The sequence below is a fragment of the Microtus pennsylvanicus genome, chromosome 8 (assembly GCF_037038515.1).
Source record: "Microtus pennsylvanicus isolate mMicPen1 chromosome 8, mMicPen1.hap1, whole genome shotgun sequence".
Lineage (NCBI taxonomy): Eukaryota > Metazoa > Chordata > Mammalia > Rodentia > Cricetidae > Microtus > Microtus pennsylvanicus.
The window spans coordinates 8581983-8604862 of record NC_134586.1 but is presented as its reverse complement, the minus strand read 5'-3'; the positions used below and the strand labels follow the sequence as shown (position 1 = coordinate 8604862).

Below are 22880 nucleotides of genomic sequence, written 5' to 3'. Positions count from 1 at the left end.
CTTAATCCTTGGACCCGAGTTCACTAGCTGATGTGCGCTCACTCCTTTGCATCCTTACAGATCATAATAGAATCCATGCCACTGATGTTTTGCACGCTGTGTGGTATCTCACAACGCAGCCGATTCCTGGCCTCCCGAGCGTGATTGGTGATCATGGATCAGCAAGCGACTCGGGTGTGTATGAATTATGCCTGTGCTTCTTGTACGAGCCAGAAACTCTGATCATGTGCTTTGTTTTCAAAGGAATTCAGAACAATGGCTACAGCTTTGCAGCTTTGCAGCTTTTAAACATGTCTGACTTTCACTTCTCCTCAGATTCTGACAGTGGATTTACACATGGACACATGGGATATGTGTTTTCAAAAATGTATCATGTGTCAGATGACAAATATGGATGTCTGTCTGGGAATATCCCAGCCTTAGAGTTGATGGCCTTGTATGTCGCCGCAGCCATGCATGACTACGATCATCCAGGGAGGACGAATGCTTTTCTGGTTGCCACTAGTGCTCCTCAGGTAAAGGTTCAATTTTCATGAGGAGAAAATATTTTAGGGTACATTTCTTGGAGTACAATTAAATTTCCAGGATATGTCTTGTAAGAGGCACTCAAGTCTGTATGGAACCAACGTATCCTTAGTCCTCAGGAAATTCTTAAAGGACTTGTTAATTTCCAAAAGTGTCGTGGCTTGGGCTAAGATAGTTATAGCAGATGTTTGACCTTGTTACATAGGAAGATCATTTCTCAGATGCCTTCTTGGGAGGGAATCAAATGACTAACTAACAACAGTGAATATCCTCAACAAAGCAAAGACATCTTACAAACACGTCCCTTTCTGAAAAGACTGGAGAACCATGTTTTTCTTGGTCCTTTAAAAGCATAAGACTGTTTAGACACCTTACTCTTTGAAAACATTTTCACGGCAGCACTTATTCTCAGTGCTTGTATTTTCATTGGTAGGAATTTACTGTCCATTTATCTTATACATTGGGAAGAATTCATTTTGCCTGAACAAAGTTTCCTCAAATAAAAATTTTTTAAAAATTAATTACACACATACATAATTTATATATAATATATAATTTATACATGTAATAATAAATATATAAAATTATATATAATGTATGCAGAAAAGGTTTTAAGGGGAGAAACGTATATGTCAGAAAATAGAATTACCCAAGAGAAGGCATTAACAGTCAAGATAATTTTTAATAGCCAGCATAAAACTGAGGAATTGAAAGCCTTCCGTATCCTCAGACTTTTGTGTTTCCTTTTTAACGTAAGAAGTCAGACGCCCTCTTCTCTTTCCTTCCACCCTAGGCCGTGCTGTACAATGACCGTTCAGTTCTGGAGAACCATCATGCAGCTGCTGCGTGGAATCTCTTCATGTCCCGGCCAGAGTATAATTTCTTAGGTAACCTGGACCATGTGGAATTTAAGCATTTCCGGTTCCTAGTCATTGAAGCAATTTTGGCTACTGACCTGAAGAAACACTTTGACTTTGTAGCCAAATTTAATGCCAAGGTAAGTAGATCTCTGCCAGTGTTCATTTTATGACACATCAAAGGGGTCTTATAATCAAAGTATTAAATGAAACTCAATCACTGTGAGCTTTCCGTGAGAAGGAAATGATTGAACTATTTATCCCCCAAGCTGGCCTCTAGGCACACTCTGAGTCTAGATGCTTGCGAAGTTGAGGTCTTAGCTGTGTATGTTAGACTTTGTTCTACAGAGAATAGGAAACATTAGCTGCCACTGTTGCTTTGTTTGATTTAACAAATAATCATGTTTACAGTGTATGAGGTAAATTATCTGACAGCAGAAGGAAGGAAAGAAAACTTGAAGCAAAACTTCATGTATCAAATTTAAAAGTCCAAGTATTCATTCAAGAAAGCTTCTTATTTGTTCCTTGGAAGAAGCCTTAGTCAGTAAAGTATTTGCTTTGTCAGCACGAAGACCTAAGTTTGACCCTTAGAACCCACATTTGAAAAAGTAAAAATAAAAAGCTGAGCATGGTAGTGATCATGTATAATGTCAGTGCCTTAGCATTGGAGAAGCAAACACAGGAGGCTCCAGAGTCTCACTGGCCAGGAGCCTAGCGTAGTCAGAGAGAGACACTGTCTATAAAGCTCCTGAGGAAAGATACCTGGGGTTGACCCATGCCCCCTACACACCCACTTACACACACTCCTGCATGTACATTTATGCATACACATATAAAAGAAAACTTCTTACTATAGTTTTATGATTTAGTAGAAATTGATACTATGTGCTAGCTTCAAGCAGGATCTTTTGTAAGTTCAGTAATAGTTTCTTCTTCATTGATTAATTTTGGTTGAACTGCACCAACTTTTTATCTTCAGTGCAAGCTGCTGACATTAGTTCCAGAGTCTGAAGTCCTCGTGTTTGATATTCTCGTTCCTACACAGAAAGAAGACAATAAAATTCTGTTGTCATTTTTCATGTTCTACCTGAGCTGTCGTAGAGACAGAACATATTGGCTTTGTCCCTCAAACAGGTAAACGACGATGTTGGGATAGATTGGACCAATGAAAATGATCGTCTCCTGGTGTGTCAAATGTGTATAAAGTTGGCAGACATTAATGGGCCTGCTAAGTGTAAAGAACTCCACCTGAAGTGGACAGAGGGCATCGCCAGTGAGTTTTATGAGCAGGTAACTCACCAAGCTGCTTCACCCACCACAAGCTGTGTGTCCTTGTTGTGTACAAGTTCACCAACACTTCTCTCCAGCCGTGACAGCACAATCATTCTATCTACATTTATAATTGTGGCAAACATATACACTGGGCAGTTTCAGTGGGAATTTAAAAATGGCACATGAAAATGAATTAAACTCTTGAACACTGAGGTAAAATTATCTGCAGGCATTTTGGAGAGACATGTCAATATGACAGAATAATCTACTGAGATGCTGTGATTCATTTGAAATGCTGAGTTGCTACAAGGTTGCTTATTGTAAAAGTAACATTAGATGGTCATAAGAAAACCTCAATTGACTGCTTTCCTAGCTAAGTAACAACAATGTATGAAATAGATGCCTGTGTGTATATGTGTGTGGAGTGTGTGTATGGTGTGTATGTATGTTGTGTGTATGGTGTATATGGTGTGTGTGGTGTGTGTGTGTGGTGTATGGGGGTTGTGTGGGTGTATATGTGTTGGAAGAAGGGTGCTTGTTGGTTCCTGACTGCTCAGTCCCAAAATAATCACACAGAAACTGTATTATTTGAAACACTTCTTGGCCCATTAGCTCTAGCTTTTTATTTTCTAACCGTTACGTCATAATTAACCCATTTCCATTAATCTGTGCATGACCACAATGTTGTGATGTACCAGCAAAATTTCAGCACATCTGTCTCCGACTGAGGCTCCATGGCTTCTCCTGACTCTGCATCCTTTCTCCCAGCATTGGCCCAAGACAGTTTCTCTATTAACCAATGGTATTCACAGCATACAAAGGGAAATACCACATGTGTGTGTGTGTGATGTGGGTGTGTGATGTGTGTGTGGTGTGTGTATGATGTATGTTTATGTGTGCTGTATTTATGTGGTGTGTGTGTATGGGACTGTGTGTGTGGTGTGTGTCGTGTGTGTGGTGTGTATATGGTGTATGTTTATGTGTGCGTGGTGTGTGTGCATGTGTGGTGGATGTGTCTGTGTGTATGGTTTGTATATATGGTATATATGGTGTGAAGTGTGTGTGGTGTGCATGTGTGTATGGTGTGTGTGTGTGGTGTATGTGTCTGTGTGTGAAGTGTGTGTGTGGTGTGTGTCTGTATAGTATGTATGTGTGTATATAGGGTGTATATGGTGTGTGTGCGTGGTGTGTGTGTGTGTGCATGTGTGGTGTGTGTATCTGTGAATGTGATGTATATATGTGTGTGTGTATAGACACACAAACTCTATGTATGATACAAGAACAAAATATTTAGCAACATGTACTGAAAAGCCACTACATGCTGGCAAGTATAGGTGACCATCCCCACATAAACCTCCACTGATCTAATTACATTTGCAGTTCTGAACAACTTTCTTTAAAAAGTTTGGTAGTAAATGAGAGGAAAGAAAAGCAAGGATTCAGTGACATATTGGGATGTGAAAAAAATGAAGATGTTTGCCCTGGAGGGAAACATAGATGATAGAGTGACTCTGGTCCAGTGTTAGAAGTCGTGTGTGCAACTTTAAAATCGGTTTCTCCACACCTTGCTGTGGCGTTTGAGCTGGGAAGGCCTCTTAAGTACTTATCACAGACCTGTCCAAAATGAATGTTAGGTTCTTCTTGAGTGCCCTAAAGACCACAGGGATGAGGTAGCATGGTGGCCCAAATTTGAAATCCCAACATCAGGAGGTTGAGGCAGGACCTCCAGGGGTTGTAGTGTGAGGTCAGATCACAGAGGTGTGAGAGTAACAAGTCTACCCCTATTAGTATGAAAGGTGCCAATCAGGATGGGGCACTTAGTAATGAGTGGTGCTTAAATAGGGATTGGAATAAACTTTGAAGATTTATGTATTTATTTTAGCATTCATATGTAAAATAAAATATTTATGCTTTTTTTATGCTTTTAAAAATAGTGTATTGCCTTTTCTACTAATAGCATTATCAATCAATGGTAAAGTATTAAAATACAGAAAATATGAAAGAAAAGGAAAACCACATACCCTGGCTTGTAATTTTATTAATTTTTAAAGTTTTCTAGGTAACCTCTTTTTTATGACCTGTTTGATTCTCGTAAGTATTTAAGGCAGTTAAAGACAAAAATTATAATATATAAGAATATTAAAAACATAATTACAGAAGATACAAATTAAACAAAATCTGGCCTAATATAGGAACTTGAATAGAGCAAGAAAATGGTTTATGTTTTCTAGAAATCAAGTCAAAAAGACAAACATAATAGGGGGTGCGGCTCAACTGGGGGCATGTTTGCCTAGTGTGCAGAAAGCCTTCAGTTCAAACCCCAGCACCACTGAAGTAGTGGTGCATATGAGTAATCTCATTAAATGTCCTCTTGAAACTGAACCAAAAACTCAAGACTGCACAGTTAACAAATACCAGGAAGAAAGTCCTTCTGTGGCTATTTTAGCTTTCAGCACCGTGACTCAGAGCAGTGACATCAAGGGATTTTATGTGGCTATCTGGGTTGTGGCATATCCACACGTTAGATATCAGGTGAATGTTGTCTTGTCTTATGTTTATAGTCCTCTGTCATTTACCTTTGTCATTGTGAATCCGTACTTCTAGGGTGATGAAGAAGCCAGCCTCGGTTTGCCCATAAGTCCCTTTATGGACCGCTCTGCCCCGCAGCTGGCCAACCTTCAAGAATCCTTTATCTCACACATTGTGGGTCCTCTATGCCACTCGTATGACTCTGCGGGTCTCATGCCAGGAAAATGGGTGGATGACAGTGATGATTCGGGAGACACTGATGACCCAGAAGAAGAGGAGGAAGAAGCTGAAACACCAAATGAGGAAGAAACCTGTGAAAATAATACAGCTCCCAGTAAGCCATAAAACCTATTTCTGATGAGAGTTTCTAGGGGTGATTTCTGCTTTGGATTCAGAGGAATTGATGCTTCTCATAAATTACATACTTTAAATCCAGCTATCCTTTGCTGCCCATGGCATCATAGAGACAGCCGAAGATGCAAAGTGTGACAATCAGATATCATACAAAGAGATGTTCTCTCACAAAGAGATGAAATAGAGCTGATAACTAGCTTCAGGATTTCTGAATGATTTAGAATTTCGGTTACCATATCAATTGCAAGCTTTTTTTTTTCATGGTTGAGTTGGGGATGGGAAGAGATAAGAGGACTTTAGTCTTTTACTTAACAATTGCTCACTGTACATATCTTCTGTGCCTGGACATTAGTCCTAGTACTAACAGTAGACCTATGGACAAAAAAAGTAAGTCTTGTCCTTTTTGATGTCTGTTCTAGAAGAACTGCAGATATTTGGCAACATAAACCAGTATGTTCATAATGTGCTAGGTACTGATGGATACAATAGATTAGTTTTGGGGGGTTGGGATCATTCTTTGTCTTACCTTTTGAGGGGATATAAAATATTGCAGAGAATTTTAAAATGATGTATCTAGGAAGAGAGAAAGATTTTAATATGTCTTAAAAGACATGTAAAAAATGAAGGAATATTCCATGGGAATCTATGTGGAAATGGATCTTAAGAAAAGGAACAGGCAGTGGCTTTAAGGTCCTGCCCTGGGTGATAGGAAGGGGAATTAAGGTGCCTGAAGCAGAGGACAAGGGGAGGAAGCACAGGAGAAGCCATGGTAAGTCATATGGTACAGGCAGGTGATAGTGCTCTGTGGGTCACAGTGGGAGCTTGGCCTTTTATTACTAAAATGAGAAGTCACAGATGTCTATGAGCAGAACAGTTAGTGAACTCAACTCACATTTTAGCTAAGTTGTTTTGGAAATGTTTGGGGATTTGGGCCAAGATAAGAGCATCATTTCAACTGTTGATGTGATCTGAACTACAGCCGACTATGACTTCTTTAGGGTAGTATCAGTGGTGTGAGCATGAGCACCCATCTGTCACAAATACCCAGACAAGAAGCCACTAAAGGGAGGAATGTTTATTTGCTTCACAATTCTAGGTTACAGTCCACGGCTGAGGTGAAGTCATAGTGGCAGGCACTTGAAACAGGTAACATCACATCCACAGTCAAGAACAGAAAGAAACCCATGGATCCCTGCTTGCTCTCTATGTTCACGCTCAGCTCACGTCCCTCACTCTTCTACAATTCAGGGCTAGTCCAGGAAACAGAGCCATCCACATTCAGAAGACCTGTGATGTCTCCTCACATCAGTTAACAGTCAAAACCATCCCTCATAGACATGCCCACAGGCCGACCTGAGCCACAGTTCTTTAGCCAAACTTTCTTCTCAGGTGGTCCCGAGTTATAGGAATTTAACAGTGGACAGGTGTTAGTGCACCATCACATCTGATAATTGGCTTTGGGTTCATGACACAGGCAGCCAGTAATCAAGCTGACCCAGGTGACTATAAAACTGTGACTCTGTCACACCTTTAGATATACTCCTCGGTATCTTACAACAAAACACAGAGACTAATAACACAATTAGTAAAATCCAGAACCCCTGGAATGGCACTACACAAGGACGTTCCTGTGATTGTGTGAACACAGCTTGTTTTCTATCCATTGAACTGATCGACAAAGCAAGGCTTTAGAATTTTAAAAGTCCTTGAATAAAGCATTGCCACAAGCGATGCCCTTTTCATTTTCCCCTCTATTTTGGTAACTGTCAGGAAAATAAAAGAGTTGGTTCATGTCTGCCATGGAGTAAGGAGGTTCACTGCTTTGCTGGTTTGGTCCATTCTGATATGTGTGTGTGTGTGTGTGTGTGTGTGTGTGTGTGTGTGGATAAAGATGATATAGTTGATACAGATGACATTGATATAGATAAAGGTAGCTATACCCTGATTTTCAGCAAACACTTGAAAGAATTAAGACTTACATGACAGAACCTTGGAACACTGTCTTGGGCCAGATTTGTGAATGTTCTGTCCTACCTATTAGTCTTTCTTGTTCTTTGTCTTTTTTTACTATCGTGTGTGTATGTGAGTGTGAGTGTGAGTGTGTGTGTGTGTGTGTGTGTGTGTGTGTGTGTGTGTGTACAGGCATGTGTGTGGAAGTCAGGGAAAAACATTCAATGTTATTCATCTTGCATTTGATTTAACACAGCATCTCTGTTTTTATAGTTGCCTAAACCAGGTAGCTGTCTCTACATCACATCTACCTATAGAGCATTGAGAATACAGATTCTCTGGTACAACATCAGCTAAAAATGGATGACAGGATCCAAACTCAAGTCCTCTTGCTTGTACAGCAAGCACTTACTGACTGAGCCACCTCCAAAGCCGTTTGCTTTCAAATTGAGTCGGGAAAAGTGAAAAATTGGTTTTTCTCTTAATATTTTATTGTTGATATATTTCTCTGATTCATATAAAAATAAATTATTGACTTTAGGATTCAAAGCTAGAACCTGAGACTTGAAATTCAAAGGTTAGTTATTCATCTTTTAGTTCTCTGTTCTGCTTTGTTTCCACTTCAAACCATCAGACAGCCTGATGATTTATTTGTTCATGGAGAGACGGGTCCTTCAGTGTCATGAAAGACCTGTATCGGCTGAGCCTCTGAAAATGCTTCATCCAGAAGAGTTTTAGGGATTGCCGTTTAAGCTCATAAACATTATTAAGGCGCATACCCAGGCATGGGGAATTGAAGGAGTCATGCAAGGACCATTATTTATCAGGCTCAGCTTGCCTATCTAAGCTTGAGTAGAGAATGATCTTTCCAAACTCTGGGCTGGCATGCTGGCCTCCAGAGTGATATGCTTTTCCCTTGGTCTTTCTGTTTCAGCCAAGTCTAGTGAAGCATCCATGAAAATTCTATGGGTTCAGTTACACATGACTTTCGGTGTTTAAGTTTCCCCCTTACACAGAAATCTAAAACGTCTCTGCCACAGTTATCAGATACTGTAATTTTAGACATATGACCTTTATATACACAGATTTGTGCTGAGGAATGTATGTTTAAGTGTGGGGGGGAATATGTGTGTACATGAAGGTGCAGGGGATTAATTTCACCTTTTTTATTATTTGAGATAGGATTTCTCTGTGAACTTGAAGTTACTTAGTTTGGCTAGGCCAGTAGCCAGTGAGTTCCAGGGATGCACCTGCCTCCACCTCCCCCAGTTTGTGCTTACAGTGGGAGTGCAGATGCATTCCAACATCCCAGCTTTTCATGTGGATGCTGGAGATCAAGCCAGGGTCCTCACGCTTGTACAGCAAACACTTTATCCACTGGTCCATCTCTCCAGCTCCCTGAAATTATGGTTTTGAAGCGCGTTTGCAATCCCCGGAAGAACAAAGGTGGAGTGATGTTAGCAGATTTAAACACCAGCCACGGTTAGAGTTGTGACATTTAGTTAGACACCACCTCATTTGAATAAAGAAGAAAGTCAGACTGGCAGGGAACCGTAAGCAGTGGGACAAGGTGTGAGAGCCTTAGAAGACACTCAACCTACTTTGTTTTTAACTCCATTGCTCTTGAGTTCTTTGTAATTTTCGTTTCAGAATTCATAGTGGCTGCGATGTTTGTTATGATTTAGCCTGATCTTAGATTTCAGGGGGAAAAATATTAAATAGCCACTGGTGAGTTCTGCCGTTTGTAAAACTTGGAGGTCTCCCAGGAAACAGAATAAAATGCTGCAGTGTGATGTTCTGAGCAGAGGGGGCTTTTTAACCCACCTAATAATTAAATCTGAAAGGTTCCTGGGGCGAGCTAAGAGGTTTCTAATGAAGTACTAAGCTGTGCTTAGAATCCAAGCAATGAAAGGCTCTTTGTTCTCTTTTCAAAAGGTTCCAGTGCAGAATAATTTGGCTCCCAGCACAGGCAGGCTTCAGACCACCTGCAGATTCTAATCTACGCAAATTTATTTGGTACAAACTTTGTCCTACGTCACTTGGTTCAGCATAATTCCAGAGAGGTTTATTGCTAATGTTTAACAGCCACTTAAGGGAGCAGCTGCTCTCCTGGGGCCTGTCCCAAAAGGAAAAAAAGGGGGGAAATGGAGTTTGGGTTATCTTCTTCCCAGCCAATATGCATACTGTGAGCAGTAGAGAGTTTTCTCCCACTGTGATTCAAACCTGTCCTGTGATTCAAAGTATTTGGGTAAGAAGTATACTCAGGGACTGGAGAGATGTCTCAGTGGTTAGGACCACTTTCTGTACTTGCAAAGGACCTGGCTTTATTTCCCCAACACCCACATGGCAAGTCACAACTATTTGTAACTCCACTTTCCCGAAATTCATTGTCTTCGTTTGCTTCTGCAGGTTCTGTCTGCATGTGGTGCACATACACTGACACGGGCTCACATACATTATATAAATAAAAATAAATCATTTCCAAAAGCAAATTCATGCTTCACCACCACCACCACAGCAGAATTAGAGCAGCCGGCTTTGAAAAGAAAACAATTTACTTTTAAAAACACATGCTTGTATATTGCATGGCATAGGTGTTAGTGTTTATGCGGCAGAGTGTTTTGGTGGATCCGAGTCAAGAATGTTGGAGAGCTCACACCACACAACAGATACCATGGAAGAGATTAATTGGGGGTCGGGCATGAAAGGCCATCTCATAGTGAGGAAGAGAGAACAGAGACAGACAGATAGACAATGAGAGACCAAGAGAGTGGTCTAGTGCCAAGGACTTTTTAAAAGGTACAGTGGTTGGTGATAACATGGCTGCTGCTGGCCCTGAGCCCCTGAGGACAGGCTGGGGGAGTACCTGGCTCCTAACATTCTTCCCTTTTGTTTATTATAAAAGGTGAAGAAATAGGAAGGGGTGAGGGTGAGGCAGGTGAAAAAATAGTCACGGGTGATGGAGAGGCAGGAATGGTGTACTGTGATCTTTTGACTGTTCCTATGCCTGGGGGTGTTGATATCTTTGGGGACCCAAGGAAGATCGGATGGTGGCTTAGTCCTGGAAAAGCAGGCTGTTTCACTTGCTTTCCAGACTGCAGAGCCATCTCAGGGCTAGGGAAGTACAGGCAGCTTCTGTGACACTGGACCACCTGGGGCTAGCCGCTTTGAAGCTGCCTAGGATGCAGATTTTGAGGAAACATCTGGACCGGGAAGAATGCTGGAACAAATATATATATTAGGGGCAGAAGATAAAGTTAAGGAGTTCAGGGGGAAATGTTTTTATTAGATGTACATTTTAGGTTTATGGTCCTGGTACTTGGGGGAGGGGCAGAGAAAGGGAGAGCGAACCCACCTTCTGAAATAGGTGGAATAGGCATTTGGGGAAACAGGCTGTTGATGACAGTACTTATCTGTAGTCATTTTGATTTATGAGAGGTGGATCCAAGTAAATTCCCCAAATATTACAAGAAATTTATAAGTTTACAAAAAGGTATGAGTTTTAGTGTTACCACTGTTTAGTTAGTATTACCACTGTTTGGCTTATTAGCTAAGGCTTCACAGTAGGAGGCTGGTTGGACACTTGTTCATTTCCTGGACTCCCAGACTCCTGCTTGGTCCATTAGCTCTGGCTTCTTATTGGCTAACTCTTAATTTAACCATTTCCAGTAATCTGTGTAACATCATGTGGCTGTGGTTTAGCAGGTAAAATTCTGGCATCTGTCTCCAGTGGGGCTATATGGCTTTTCCTGACTCCACCTTCTTTCTCCCAGAATTCAGTTTAGTTTTCCCCACCTAGTTCTGCTCTACCCTATCACAGGTCCAAAACAGTTTCTTTATTAACCAATGGTTTTTCCAGCATACAGAGGAGAGTCCCACATCAAGGCTTCTTATTAACTAACATCTTAGATTAACCCATTTCTATTAATCTGTGTATTACCATGAGGCTTTGGGCTACTGGTAAGGTTCAGAACATCTGTCTCCTTTGGCAGGTACATGGTATCTCTCTGACTCCACCTATTCTCTCCTCCCCTCACTTCCAGCCTGGCTTTACTCTGTTACGTAATTGGCCCAAACAGTTTATTCATCAACCAATAAAGGCAACACATATACTAAAGGACATATCACATCATCTCATACAAGAGATTTGGGGGGCAGGTGAAAGGGCATCTTGGAGTGGGGACAAGGGAAAGAGAGACAGAGATTCAGAGATATAGAAAGAGGAATAAAGAACTTGAGAGACCAGGAGAGGTCTAAGAGAGGTGGCAGGGACCTTTTTAAAGGTACAGTGGCTGGTGATAACATGGCTTCTGGTGCTGAGTCACTGGAGACAGGCTGGTTTCTAACAAGAAGCCTTGGAAGATGTGGGTCCCATGACATCTGCAGTAGGAGAGTAGAGTTCAAGGAATGCTAATCTCTGCTATATTTCTCCTTTTTATGCAGACCCCAACCCACAGAATGGCACCCCGTCACTTTTAGGAGGGTCTTTCCACCTCAACCTATTCTGGAAACCCCCACACTGACATGCCCAGATGCCCCCCCCTTTTGTGATTCTACGTCCTTACAAGTTAGGAATATCAGTCATCAAATGTCAGTGGCATTGTTTTTAAAAAGAAGTGTCTTATTAGAGTCATGGGGGTCAGAGCCCATGCTTTGGCAGCCATAAGAAACAAAGTTCAGCCACCAATCTTAAATAAGTAAATTAAAAATCCAAATTAGGGCTGTGATGGCCTAGCATATAAAAGCTTTCTGCACAAGGCTGATCCCATGACCAATATAGAAAAAAAGCCAGATGTGATTATAACTGAAGGTTTCTCTCCTGCCCACCAGTTCCCAAATAACCACTCTGAGGCAGGGTCTTCAGATGGGAGAAGGGGAGGGTTCCTTGTCTAAATTGTAGTCAAGCTAAGACTAACAGTGTCTTGGTTAAAGTCAAATACTCTGACAAAAACAATTCGGGAGAAGTAGTTTATTTTTTCCTCTCAATTCCAGGTGATAGTTCTTCATTGTGGGAATGTCACAATGCCAATCTGTAGAGTGCTGGTCACATAGCATCCACAGTGAAGACTCAAAGACCAATGAATCAGTGCTTATGTGCTTGTGCTCGGCTCACTTTCTCTTCTCAGAGGTATTCCAAGGTCACTACCTAGGGAATGACACAACCCATAACAGGTGCAGCTTCCCAACACCACCCCACCCCTGCAGATATGCCCAAGGGCCCATCTCCCAGGTGATTCCAATTTCTCAGGATGACAATTAACACTATCACATATAATAAAGCTGTCTCTTTCACAAGTGTATCTCTGTCCCAAAACAGCATCCTTACTCAGGTTCTTTCTCCTAAGTGTACTTACACAGAGCACAAGTGCCATGAAAGAAAACTGAGCCAAATCAGTCTTGGTTCAAAGTACACAAAAGACAGAAAAGCTCTCACCAATTAGTCCATATCAGATTGATCAATGACTTCACCTCATGAGCAGATGAATACTAGAGTAAAAAAAAAGAATTCAAATTATTTTTCATAATTCTGCACCTATCTTTCTATCTCCCAGCATTTATTTGATTTAATATTTTTATGTGGTTCAAAAATACCTCAAAATAATTTAACTGATTTTTCCCACACATTTCTTACAATTAGATCTCACTGCTCTGTGGTGCAAGAAATTTCCACTACTCCTTATAATAAAACCAGCTAAAGACTTCCTAGCCCATCCATAAAGACGTTTGTAGATGGATCTCAAGAGATCTCACACAGCTGGCATATCCCGTGACCATTGGCAGGCTCCAGGTTCAGGGAGAGATGCTCTCTCAAAGACCTAGGTGGAGAGTGATAAAGAAAGGCTTGTGTTTTGGGGTTCCATGATGCATCGGTTATCACTCTGTACTCTGAAAGTTGTGATGTCAACTTCTGACCTTCATACCTGCACATCCATGCACACAGGTGCACTTGAACTACTCATACACAATACAACCCCAAATATACAAGCAGAACCTGATGTGGGCAATATTAAATATGAAATATTATTTACATTTATCTCAGTAATAGTTTATTGTCATGTTTCCTCTCTTTCCTGTTCTGGAAAACTGCATTGTTAGCACATGTGAAGCAGGTGAGGTAGGTGGATAGATAAACAGAAAGAAAGATGTCTCTTTAGTATTTATCTCTGGAGTATAAGATGAAAAGCAATAACCTTCATATATGTAGCTTGCACATAGTTCAATCTGATGCTTTATTTCTGATGTTTTGCAGGAAAGAAAACTTGCAAAAGGAGGAAAATCTACTGCCAAATAACTCAGCACCTCCTGCAGAACCACATGATGTGGAAGAAAGTGATTGAAGAGGAACAGGGCTTAGCAGGCCTAGAGAACAAGTCCCTGGACTCAGCCCCTTTGCAGCATCCCTCAGAGCAGATCCAGGCTATCAAGGAGGAAGAGGAAGAGAAAGGGAAGCCAAGAATTGAGGAGAGCCCGGCTCCACAGCCAGACCTGTGACCATGGGTAGAGCGAGCCATGCTTGCATACAGAATTACTTGTCCCGGACACTTTCCAAGCCAGCACAACACTTAGACACAACACTGTAGAATACCAGAAGGTGGGCAAATGGCTACAGCATTTGGGGAATTCTTCACATTTTGTGTGTTTCCTTTTACAGTAAGGGATGACACTGAAGGCTAGCTTTCACTCTGCGACACCAGTGACTAAGGATCGTTTTATCAAAGAGACATATATGTGTGTGTATAGATTCCCACATAGGCTCATGTAAGACTTATAGTCACGTGTAACACATGCACACTGATAGCCAGAATGCCTGACTCCTTAAGGTAGCAGCAGTCATATTAAGATATATAGAGGTCACTGTGACATAGACATCTTAAAGGATGAAAACCCAAGAGGAAATGTGCAGCTTAGCAAGAAAACAAACGTAGGCTCAAGACTGACCAGCTTTTGTTCTCCCTACTGAGGGGACGAACGTTCTAGAACATTGTTGGGATTCTAATGCATCCTGCCAACTGTGTGTGTAAGGGTGTGTGTGTGTGTGTGAGAGAGAGAGAGAGAGAGATGTTTGTATACGTGTGTGTGTGTGTGTGTGTCTGTGTGTGTGTCTCTGTGTGTGTATGTAAAGGGAGATGTTTGTGGTTTTAGTTGTTCATAGACTAGCTGTAGCAGGTGATGAAGTACATGTGAACATACAGAAGGTAGTCCTTTCTGGAGTGTCTTTGATTGGCGGCCTTCCTCCATTTAGCTTCTCCGAAGGTTTTTTTTGGGAGGGAGGGCTTGTGTGGGCCACATGATAGGTACTACTACTACTTGCCACACAGAGGCGCCCTACCATCAGCCTCACACTCCAAAGACGGAGGCTTTCTGGTCTACTTGCCTAATGAATGTATAAGGGTGTGTGTGTGAGTACACATGTCACTCACCTATGATCAAATCACCACGGGAGGAAATACCGTTCTTTACTGGTGGGCACCCAAGAGTAGCTGGAGTCAGTTTTAAAAGGGTGCTGGGAAAGGCTCGGGAAGTTACCGTTAGTGATGATACCCTGTGTCTTCTCAATTTGCTGCAAGACGTGTTGTGGTAAAAAAGGCAGTCAATAAACTCACCTTGGGATTTACAAGAGATGAAGGTGAAATGCCAACTTAGGGCATTGAAGTTGGCCTCAGGAAAGCTGACCCTTGGCAACTGTTGCACGTTGTTTGCTCTGACATCCCTTGTTGTGGTCTTCCATACACCGTGTGATGCCACAGCATGGCCTTGCAGTCTGGTCCATGGTCATGCTCCTTTTGGAGAGGAAGATTATAGGTTGTTGATTATTGTTTGTGGCCAGACCATTGTAAGCTGTTTGGGTTGTTTTGTTTTCTACACTTGTTTATGCTGTGAGCCAAACCTCTATTTAAAAAGTTGATATTCACTTTCAATATTTTATTAGATATTATTACATATGTCATGACTAGTTACCGTGATGTAAATATAAAGGTTTTTTTTTTTGTTTCTGTAGATAGTAAACTTTTTTTAAGAAAAGGAGGGGGAAAAGGGAAACATTTTGTAGTTATATTTTAATCACCATTTTATACATTGTAGCTGTCTCCAAGCCCAGGTGATGGTTCACTGTGGAGTCTGAGGGCCACCTACCATCCCTGCTCTAGTTCGAGTCATGATCTGATACAGTTGTTTTGCTGTTAAAATTATTGCATTGTAAAGACAACAGCTTTTGCTGACTGACTTAATTTGATGTCTTTCCCTCCCTGATGAAAGCCTTTCTTAACCAACTTGTTAACATTTCTCTCTGGACTCTATTGTTTGTAGCTCCTGGTTCAGTTCTGTGTTCACAGGATTCTAGTCAACCTACCCTCCAAGCTTGTGTATTGATTTCTGCCCTTTCACATTCTTAATTGTTTACATTAAAAACCTCTTTGTCTCTCATATATGGGTAGTGTACCCTTCCCTTCAAAATTATAATCTTATGGTAATTCATAGCATTTTTTCAAGAGAGACAAAGATGAAATCAAATATTTCAATGAATATTTTCTATTTAATATATTAATGCAAGGAGGATAGAAAAGATTAAGGCTTCATCCACACAATTAGAATATGTTTCATTATATTTCTGAGTTAACAGCAGGTCTTCAGCATTTAGCAAGCCCTGAATCATTTCTTCTTTCTTCATGGTGTCCGTGCATCTCTGTTTATAAATTTATTCTGAAACAAGAACCCTCCTTTGGTAAAGGTACCCTTCTGCTGCAACAGAAATAATAGACAAAGCTCTTCGCTGCATGCCCTTCACATCTGCCCGTGCTCGTTCCCATCTCCAAATATCTGTATCACACACATAAATATGGAGTAAGTGGATCAGCAGGTCTGTTGGGAGTGTTTTTATTGGCAGTTTGAATAAAGCCACAGAATCAGAGTAGGAGCCCTGCTGGTTATATGGGAAGAGGGGGGTCTCAGAAAACTGCCTAATTTGGCTTGTTTTAAAGTACATGAAATAACAGGATCTTGACCAAAGCAATTTGAATCTATTTGTTCCAGAATTGTTCTCATTCCTCCAAGCAGATTTAAGTTTTTTCTTAGCAAACAAACAAGTGTCATTCTTCTCAAACCAAAATTCAACAAACTGAAGAGGGTGGAGCCCCACCAAGCCTATGACCTGGAGATCCACCCTGATAAACCTCAAAGGCTATTAAACAACATCCAAAGTGGTTTTCATGAATGATGCTGTCCACCTTCTTGGTGACAGCAATATTACTGTGTTCACCTCCAACTTCAGAGTTAACTTCCTGTGGTGCCAATGTGTTTGATGCAATTTACTACAGTTTTATATGAGCCTATACAGGTGCCAATTGATAAACTCAGGTCTCCCAGCGAAAGGGTTTCTACTCACTTAGGGAAAGGCTAGTTTCATAGACAGCTATAACGCACCGGTGGTAGGAGAAAATGGAACCAGTTGCTCTCTGTGGAGTAAAAGCATAAGCATATTCTGCATGTTATCCATGTTATTTTCAGCATACTAATTAAATGTCTTTATGGTGATCGATGCCAGCTGACCTTTCGAATACTATTTCCTTAGTAAAATAACTGAAGAAAAAAATTGTTCTCATTTATGTAAGACCTGGTTTTGTTCTCAGTAGGAGATGAACTCAGTCCTGAATGTTCTCTAGTTGTCATTACCTGGCATTGAGGAAATTGTCTCCCGTTGGAGAAAGCATCAGCTTTCTACCCCCATCGTGCCCTTTTCTGCCTGCTTGGGATTGAGTCCAGAGCAAACATTAGCTATAGCAGCCCCAGTAACCCAAGGAGAAGAACTGAATACCTTGACGATGTCTATATTTGCAGTTTCCCCATGCCCTCTGCCTTTCTTTCCCAGAGAACTTTCTTGAAGGTAAAAGCTGTGCCAAAGGCACAAGACTCAGGCCTATTATTTGTTTAAATGATGGAAAAGTATAAATTATTTTCTAAATAATAAAAATATGAAAATTATCATTGTAAATAAAGTCTAAAACTTGAAATGACTTCTTCATAAAAGTGAAGTATTTGTATGGTGAACAACTCCTGAACAATGGGAAATGAATAATCCGGAAGTCCTGTCTATTCTGCTTTGGTGCCTGCTCTTGGTGGTTCCATGAAGCAGGGGCCTCCACTGTCCTCTCTTAGGGTAGCCATTAGAAGCACAGGGAAAACCATAAGGAAGGGCTTGTTAGCCTTCCCTCCTTCCTAACCCTGATCCCCATTAGATACCTCTCTTGATTTTTGTGCCATTAGCAATTAAGCTGCCTTTTCAACTGCCTGACAACTACAGCCACAGACTAAGTCAATTTTTTTTTGACTTTCAGATCCTAGTGTGTGTGCAGAATGGGGCAACAAGAAAAATTTGCATGTTAATAGTTTGGCCCCAGATAACTGAAAGCCTTGATAATCATGTGCTTTGAAACGGAGGTCATTTTCTGCCATTACCATACCCCCTGAGCAATGAAATACTGCATGATCTCACACGAGGGAGCCATGATTATAGAATAAGAACACACTAATATACATTATGCAGCATGGATATCAGTAATCCATGTTCCTACTTTATATACACTGCATGTCCTGAAATGGTGTTATTTTTACATTACATAATACTTTTTTCCTCACCTAAGAGTTAGTCTTGATAGTTACTCTAGTAAATTACCCTAACAACTGGTTAGATTCAATGACTAAGATATTTGACCTTCTGTGTGTGAATACTTTAAGCATGTCTGCAGATGCAAAAATGAAGTAGGTGGGACTCAATCTTCTGCTTTAAAGGGTAACGTTGATCCTTGAGTTTTTTTAATGTCAAAAAGACTACCAGTGTATAGACTATATACTTTTGAGTTGGACCGAAGGCTCTACTTTTCTTAGTATCATATGTTGGCATCGTAGGTGTATACCCCCAAAGTGGCATGGCACACAGGGAAAACACAGCCTCCTCTTATAGATAAAAGTTCAGTATGGCCATGTTCACCCTAGACTCCTTGCTCTGTATTAAGAAGTGGCTCTTAATCATTAAAACTAGCAAAAACTAATGTTAAATCTTTGTGTGTCAATCCTGAGAGAGTACTTACTTTGGCTTATTTTCTTGAACAATCACAGTATAATATTTTTTAAAATTATAATAAAATTCAAGCTATAAATTACTGCCTCCTGATACCAAAATGCTCACAGTTTGATATAACCAAGACTAATATCATGCAAGAGAAACCTTGCAGCATTTAACATTTTCCTAATGCTCTCAAGGGAAAATGTTTTGCAAAAGGATCAATAAGTACATAAATTAATAAAGTACATTAAGTGTCCCCATGGCAGCTCACACAGTCCGTAACTCCAGTTACAGAGGATCTGACGCCCTCTTCTGGCATCCTTGGGAACTGCCTATAAATGGTGCACAGACATACATGTTAAGTAAAACATCCATCTACATAAATAAATTTGTGAAAAAATACCAAAGAATTTAAGTGCCCAAGTTACTATCTGATTTTCTCTGCATTATTCCAATGCACAAAATATATGATCCAGCAGCTTATCACTATACATTAAAAATGATAAAGATCTATTACCATAGATAAATTTTATTTACTCAATTTTAATATAGTTAAAACTCAAATTCTTCAGCACTAAAAAGATTAAACATTAATCTTGGCTTTCACAGATGAAGGGCTGACCCTATGTTACTGCCCCACTGGGTAATATATGAAGTTCTTTTTTAGAAAGGTAACAGAAGAGCATCTGAAAAGCTTTGCTACTTTAAATTTTCCATTTTTATCAGATGTACTTCTTACAAGTGAAGCAAACTATTGCAGGAAATTCACTCATTTAAACAACAGGAAAAAAAAACAGTCTGCTCAAAGGACACCACACAGAGTAATTTCTCACCAATGTTACTTTTCTGGACCAATATTAGCAAAGAGTGTGTAATCAGAAATGCTCTTCTTTGGAACAAAGGAAGAAATGTTTTTAATGTCGTGGTCCAAGTCACCTCCACCCCATTTCCATAATGGAACCTGAGGTACAAAGAAGTAGTTACCAGCAGAATTGAGGACCACATGAAACCCTCACTACACAGCCAGACTCTTGTCCAACCTGCTTTCAAGCCAATTTAGTTACTCGCTCTAAAGGGAAATGACCTTATGCATCCATGATTCCTCTCAGACGTCATTACAGAGAACAAACACTTCTACTCATTGCTGTGTGTGAAACGCTGGTAATCAGAGCTTCTGTTGCAGAGAAGGAACTTTGCTCCTGGTAATTACATTCCCTTTACATAACAAAATATTCAGATGCTAATGTGTAATTAATAATAACTGTTTAAATTGTTCTCTTTGTGTATATATTTGCTCATGAATAAGAGTCCTGTCACTTTCTTTTAAATTTTCTAATTGGTTATTTTTCTAACTCAGAAAATCTCCATTACATTCAATGTTTCATTTTAGCTATTTATAAACATATTCTAGAATTATACTGTTGCTGCCCTTAAAAAATAGCCCTGACATATCTATATATTACATTTTAATGGAGGGGTTCAATAACATTTGATATATAGCCGGGCGGTGGTGGCGCACGCCTTTAATCCCAGCACTTGGGAGGCAGAGGCAGGCGGATCTCTGTGAGTTCGAGACCAGCCTGGTCTACAGGAGCTAGTTCTAGGACAGGCTCCAAAACCACAGAGAAACCCTGTCTCAAAAAAGAAAAAAAAATGATATATATTTATTCACCAGTCACTAATTTTGAGTACTCTGTTAAATATTTGCATGAGTTTTTTTTAACATATTTGCTTGGGTTTTTGCATTTATGAGTGTCAGTTGACTGCACATATTCGCACAGTAGGACATAGAGCATGTTTTTTGTTTTGCGGGGAGTTTTTTTGCACCAGTAAGGCTGATCTGCTAGCTAACAAGCGCTGGAAATATCTTTGAATACAAGAATCCCCTTGGACTCCTTCCTGGAGGTTTTTATCCTACTAATCACACCATGAAAATTGGTGCTTTTACACATATTATGAGCTCTCAATGCAAAAACGTGTGGAAAAAAAGATTCTCGTTACCCTTCTATAATGATGGCAGGGACTTTAATCTGGGTCCAGTGGGTTTGATTTGGGTAGACATGGTCAGTTTGCAGTTTTTGTCCTTGTGGAAAATGCGTTCTAGTTCCTGATTGAGTGATTGATTGGATTTGTTATTGCTTCTCTGTGAACAGAAAAAGAAAAAAGGCATTGAGTGGTTCTTTATAGCAGATTCTAAATATTCGACCCTGTGTAATAATGTTTATAGGATGAATTTAGTTTTGTCTTTCTGAAACGCCCATTATTTTCAAATAACTAAAGTGATAGTGGTGGGGATATCATTTGTAAATGACGATTTTTGACAATGTTTTCCTTACCACACTCAGCCTGAATAAGTTCATTAATTAGTATATTTGCCAAGTTTATCCATTTTTAGAAACACACAAAATTTGGAACTTAAGTGATTGTTTTACAGTTGAAATCAATTTGATCTTGCCTCCTGTATCTTGCACTTAATGTATGTAGCAATACTTAGTATCATTCCACCACAAGTATTTGTTAAGTGACATAGTTAATGGCTGATAAAAGTTTTGTAAAAAGTAGGATCTGTACAGAAAAAAAATTAGATAAATTATATTTATTTTATTGTTTTTTTTTTTTAGTTTAGAGACTATATTGATACTCCCTTTTTGCCAGAATTACTGGAAGTGCCTCTTGGTTTTATATATTTGCATACATATTCAAAATTATTAAAATTGTGTCATAAATAATCAGTATGTATGCTTAAATGTGAAGATGATGTGTATTATAAAAGTGATTCTGTGGTATCATTCTTGATGTAGTTATTTGTGCATCCTGAGCCCTCCAGTCTTCTCATATCCAATTACAAGTGATTAACACACAGTGCTCTCTATTAAGGTGTGCACTGACTGTCTTAGAGTTCTCCAGGTTCTTTCTGGGTGTTGAATTCCCATGGCAACATCACCTTCCCTATTGATAATGAATTCTTAGTCATTATTATCACCTTACTTTTTAACACAAAGCTATATTCCTTACTTAATAAAATAGTGTCAAATAAAAATACCCAACTTCAAGCATTCAGATTCAGAATAATATGCAATCAAGTATTTTTGCTTATACTATAAATAATCCCACAGTTCTCTGAAGAATGGATACACAAGATGGAGCATTATATAGTTATACATATGCAAAATTTAGGATTTGCCCCAGAGTTCTATTTTGGTATACTTGTAAGGCTTTCCATTGAGTTTTATAGTTGTATCGTTGAGCTCCAAACCCAGACTTCATATTGGCTTTACCTGGCCTAGTTCCAGACATACAACACTTGCAGTGGAGCTAACCTAGAACAGATCAGAATCTCCTATCAGACACACAACCAAAAAAGGATACACATGCTCACATCACATTACAAAACTAAGCAATGGTTAAGACAGAATGTCTCTCATCAAACCCTCTAGTCCTACAGAAATGTTATAAAATAAGACTTGACTAAATAAGCCTCAGACATAGAATTTTAAAGAACAATCATAAATATTATTAAAGAAGTCAATGAGCTTAAAAAATATGGCAACCCCTACCTTAACCAATTTGAATAAATGCCTGAATGATGTCCAAGAAAATACAAATACGCAGCTCAAAGCTGAATAAAATAAAACTCAGAAATTTGAAATATGAATTTAGTAAAGAGAGAACTATTAAGAAGAAATAAAACTGAAATGAAGATAGATTTGAAAAATGCAACAATACTAAAAAAAAATCAAAGGAAAGCCTTATAAGGAGAATAAGATAGTATTTGGAAGCTCAATGATAAAAATAGAGGAAATAGATCACACAAGTAAATACTATGAAAATAATTCTATAACATAGGTTCTAAATGTGTCACTTCTTTCCTCTTTCTCCCAAGCCTATGAACATTTTTTAAACACCCTGTTTCTCTGATGGAGGAAGGTCATTGGTTAAATAAAAAGAAACTGCTTGGCCCTCATTGGTTAGAAGATAGGTGGGAGGAGTAAACAGAACAGAACGCTGGGAGGAAGAGGAAGTGAGCTCAGACTTCACAGCTCTTCTCTCGGGAGCAGACGCTTCAGAGAGACGCCATGCTCCCAGCTCCCAGGCAGATGCACACGATGAAGCTCCGATCCAGGATGGACATAGGCTAGAATCTTCCTGGTAAGCGCACCTAGGGGTGCTACACAGATGATTAGAAATGGGCTAAATTAATATGTGAGAATTAGCCTAGAAGAGGCTAGATAGAAATGGGCCAAGCAGTGATTAAATGAATACAGTTTGTGTGTTGTTATTTCGGGCATAAGCTAGCCAGGCAGCCGGGGTGCTGGGGAAGCAGCCCCGCCGCC

General features: G+C 39.9%; 1 protein-coding gene across 1 annotated transcript in view; it reads left to right on the top strand.

The window, feature by feature from the left end:
- Positions 1-21335, top strand: part of Pde3a (phosphodiesterase 3A) — a 278475-nt gene extending 257140 nt beyond the window's left edge. Inside the window, exons 11-16 of the mRNA XM_075982396.1 lie at positions 61-174; positions 316-515; positions 1319-1522; positions 2517-2672; positions 5259-5517; positions 13738-21335. Coding sequence (XP_075838511.1) covers positions 61-174; positions 316-515; positions 1319-1522; positions 2517-2672; positions 5259-5517; positions 13738-13979 — 1175 coding nt within the window. The 3' untranslated portion in view covers positions 13980-21335. The remainder of the gene's footprint in view (positions 1-60; positions 175-315; positions 516-1318; positions 1523-2516; positions 2673-5258; positions 5518-13737) is intronic.
- The last annotated feature ends 1545 nt before the right edge of the window (positions 21336-22880 follow it).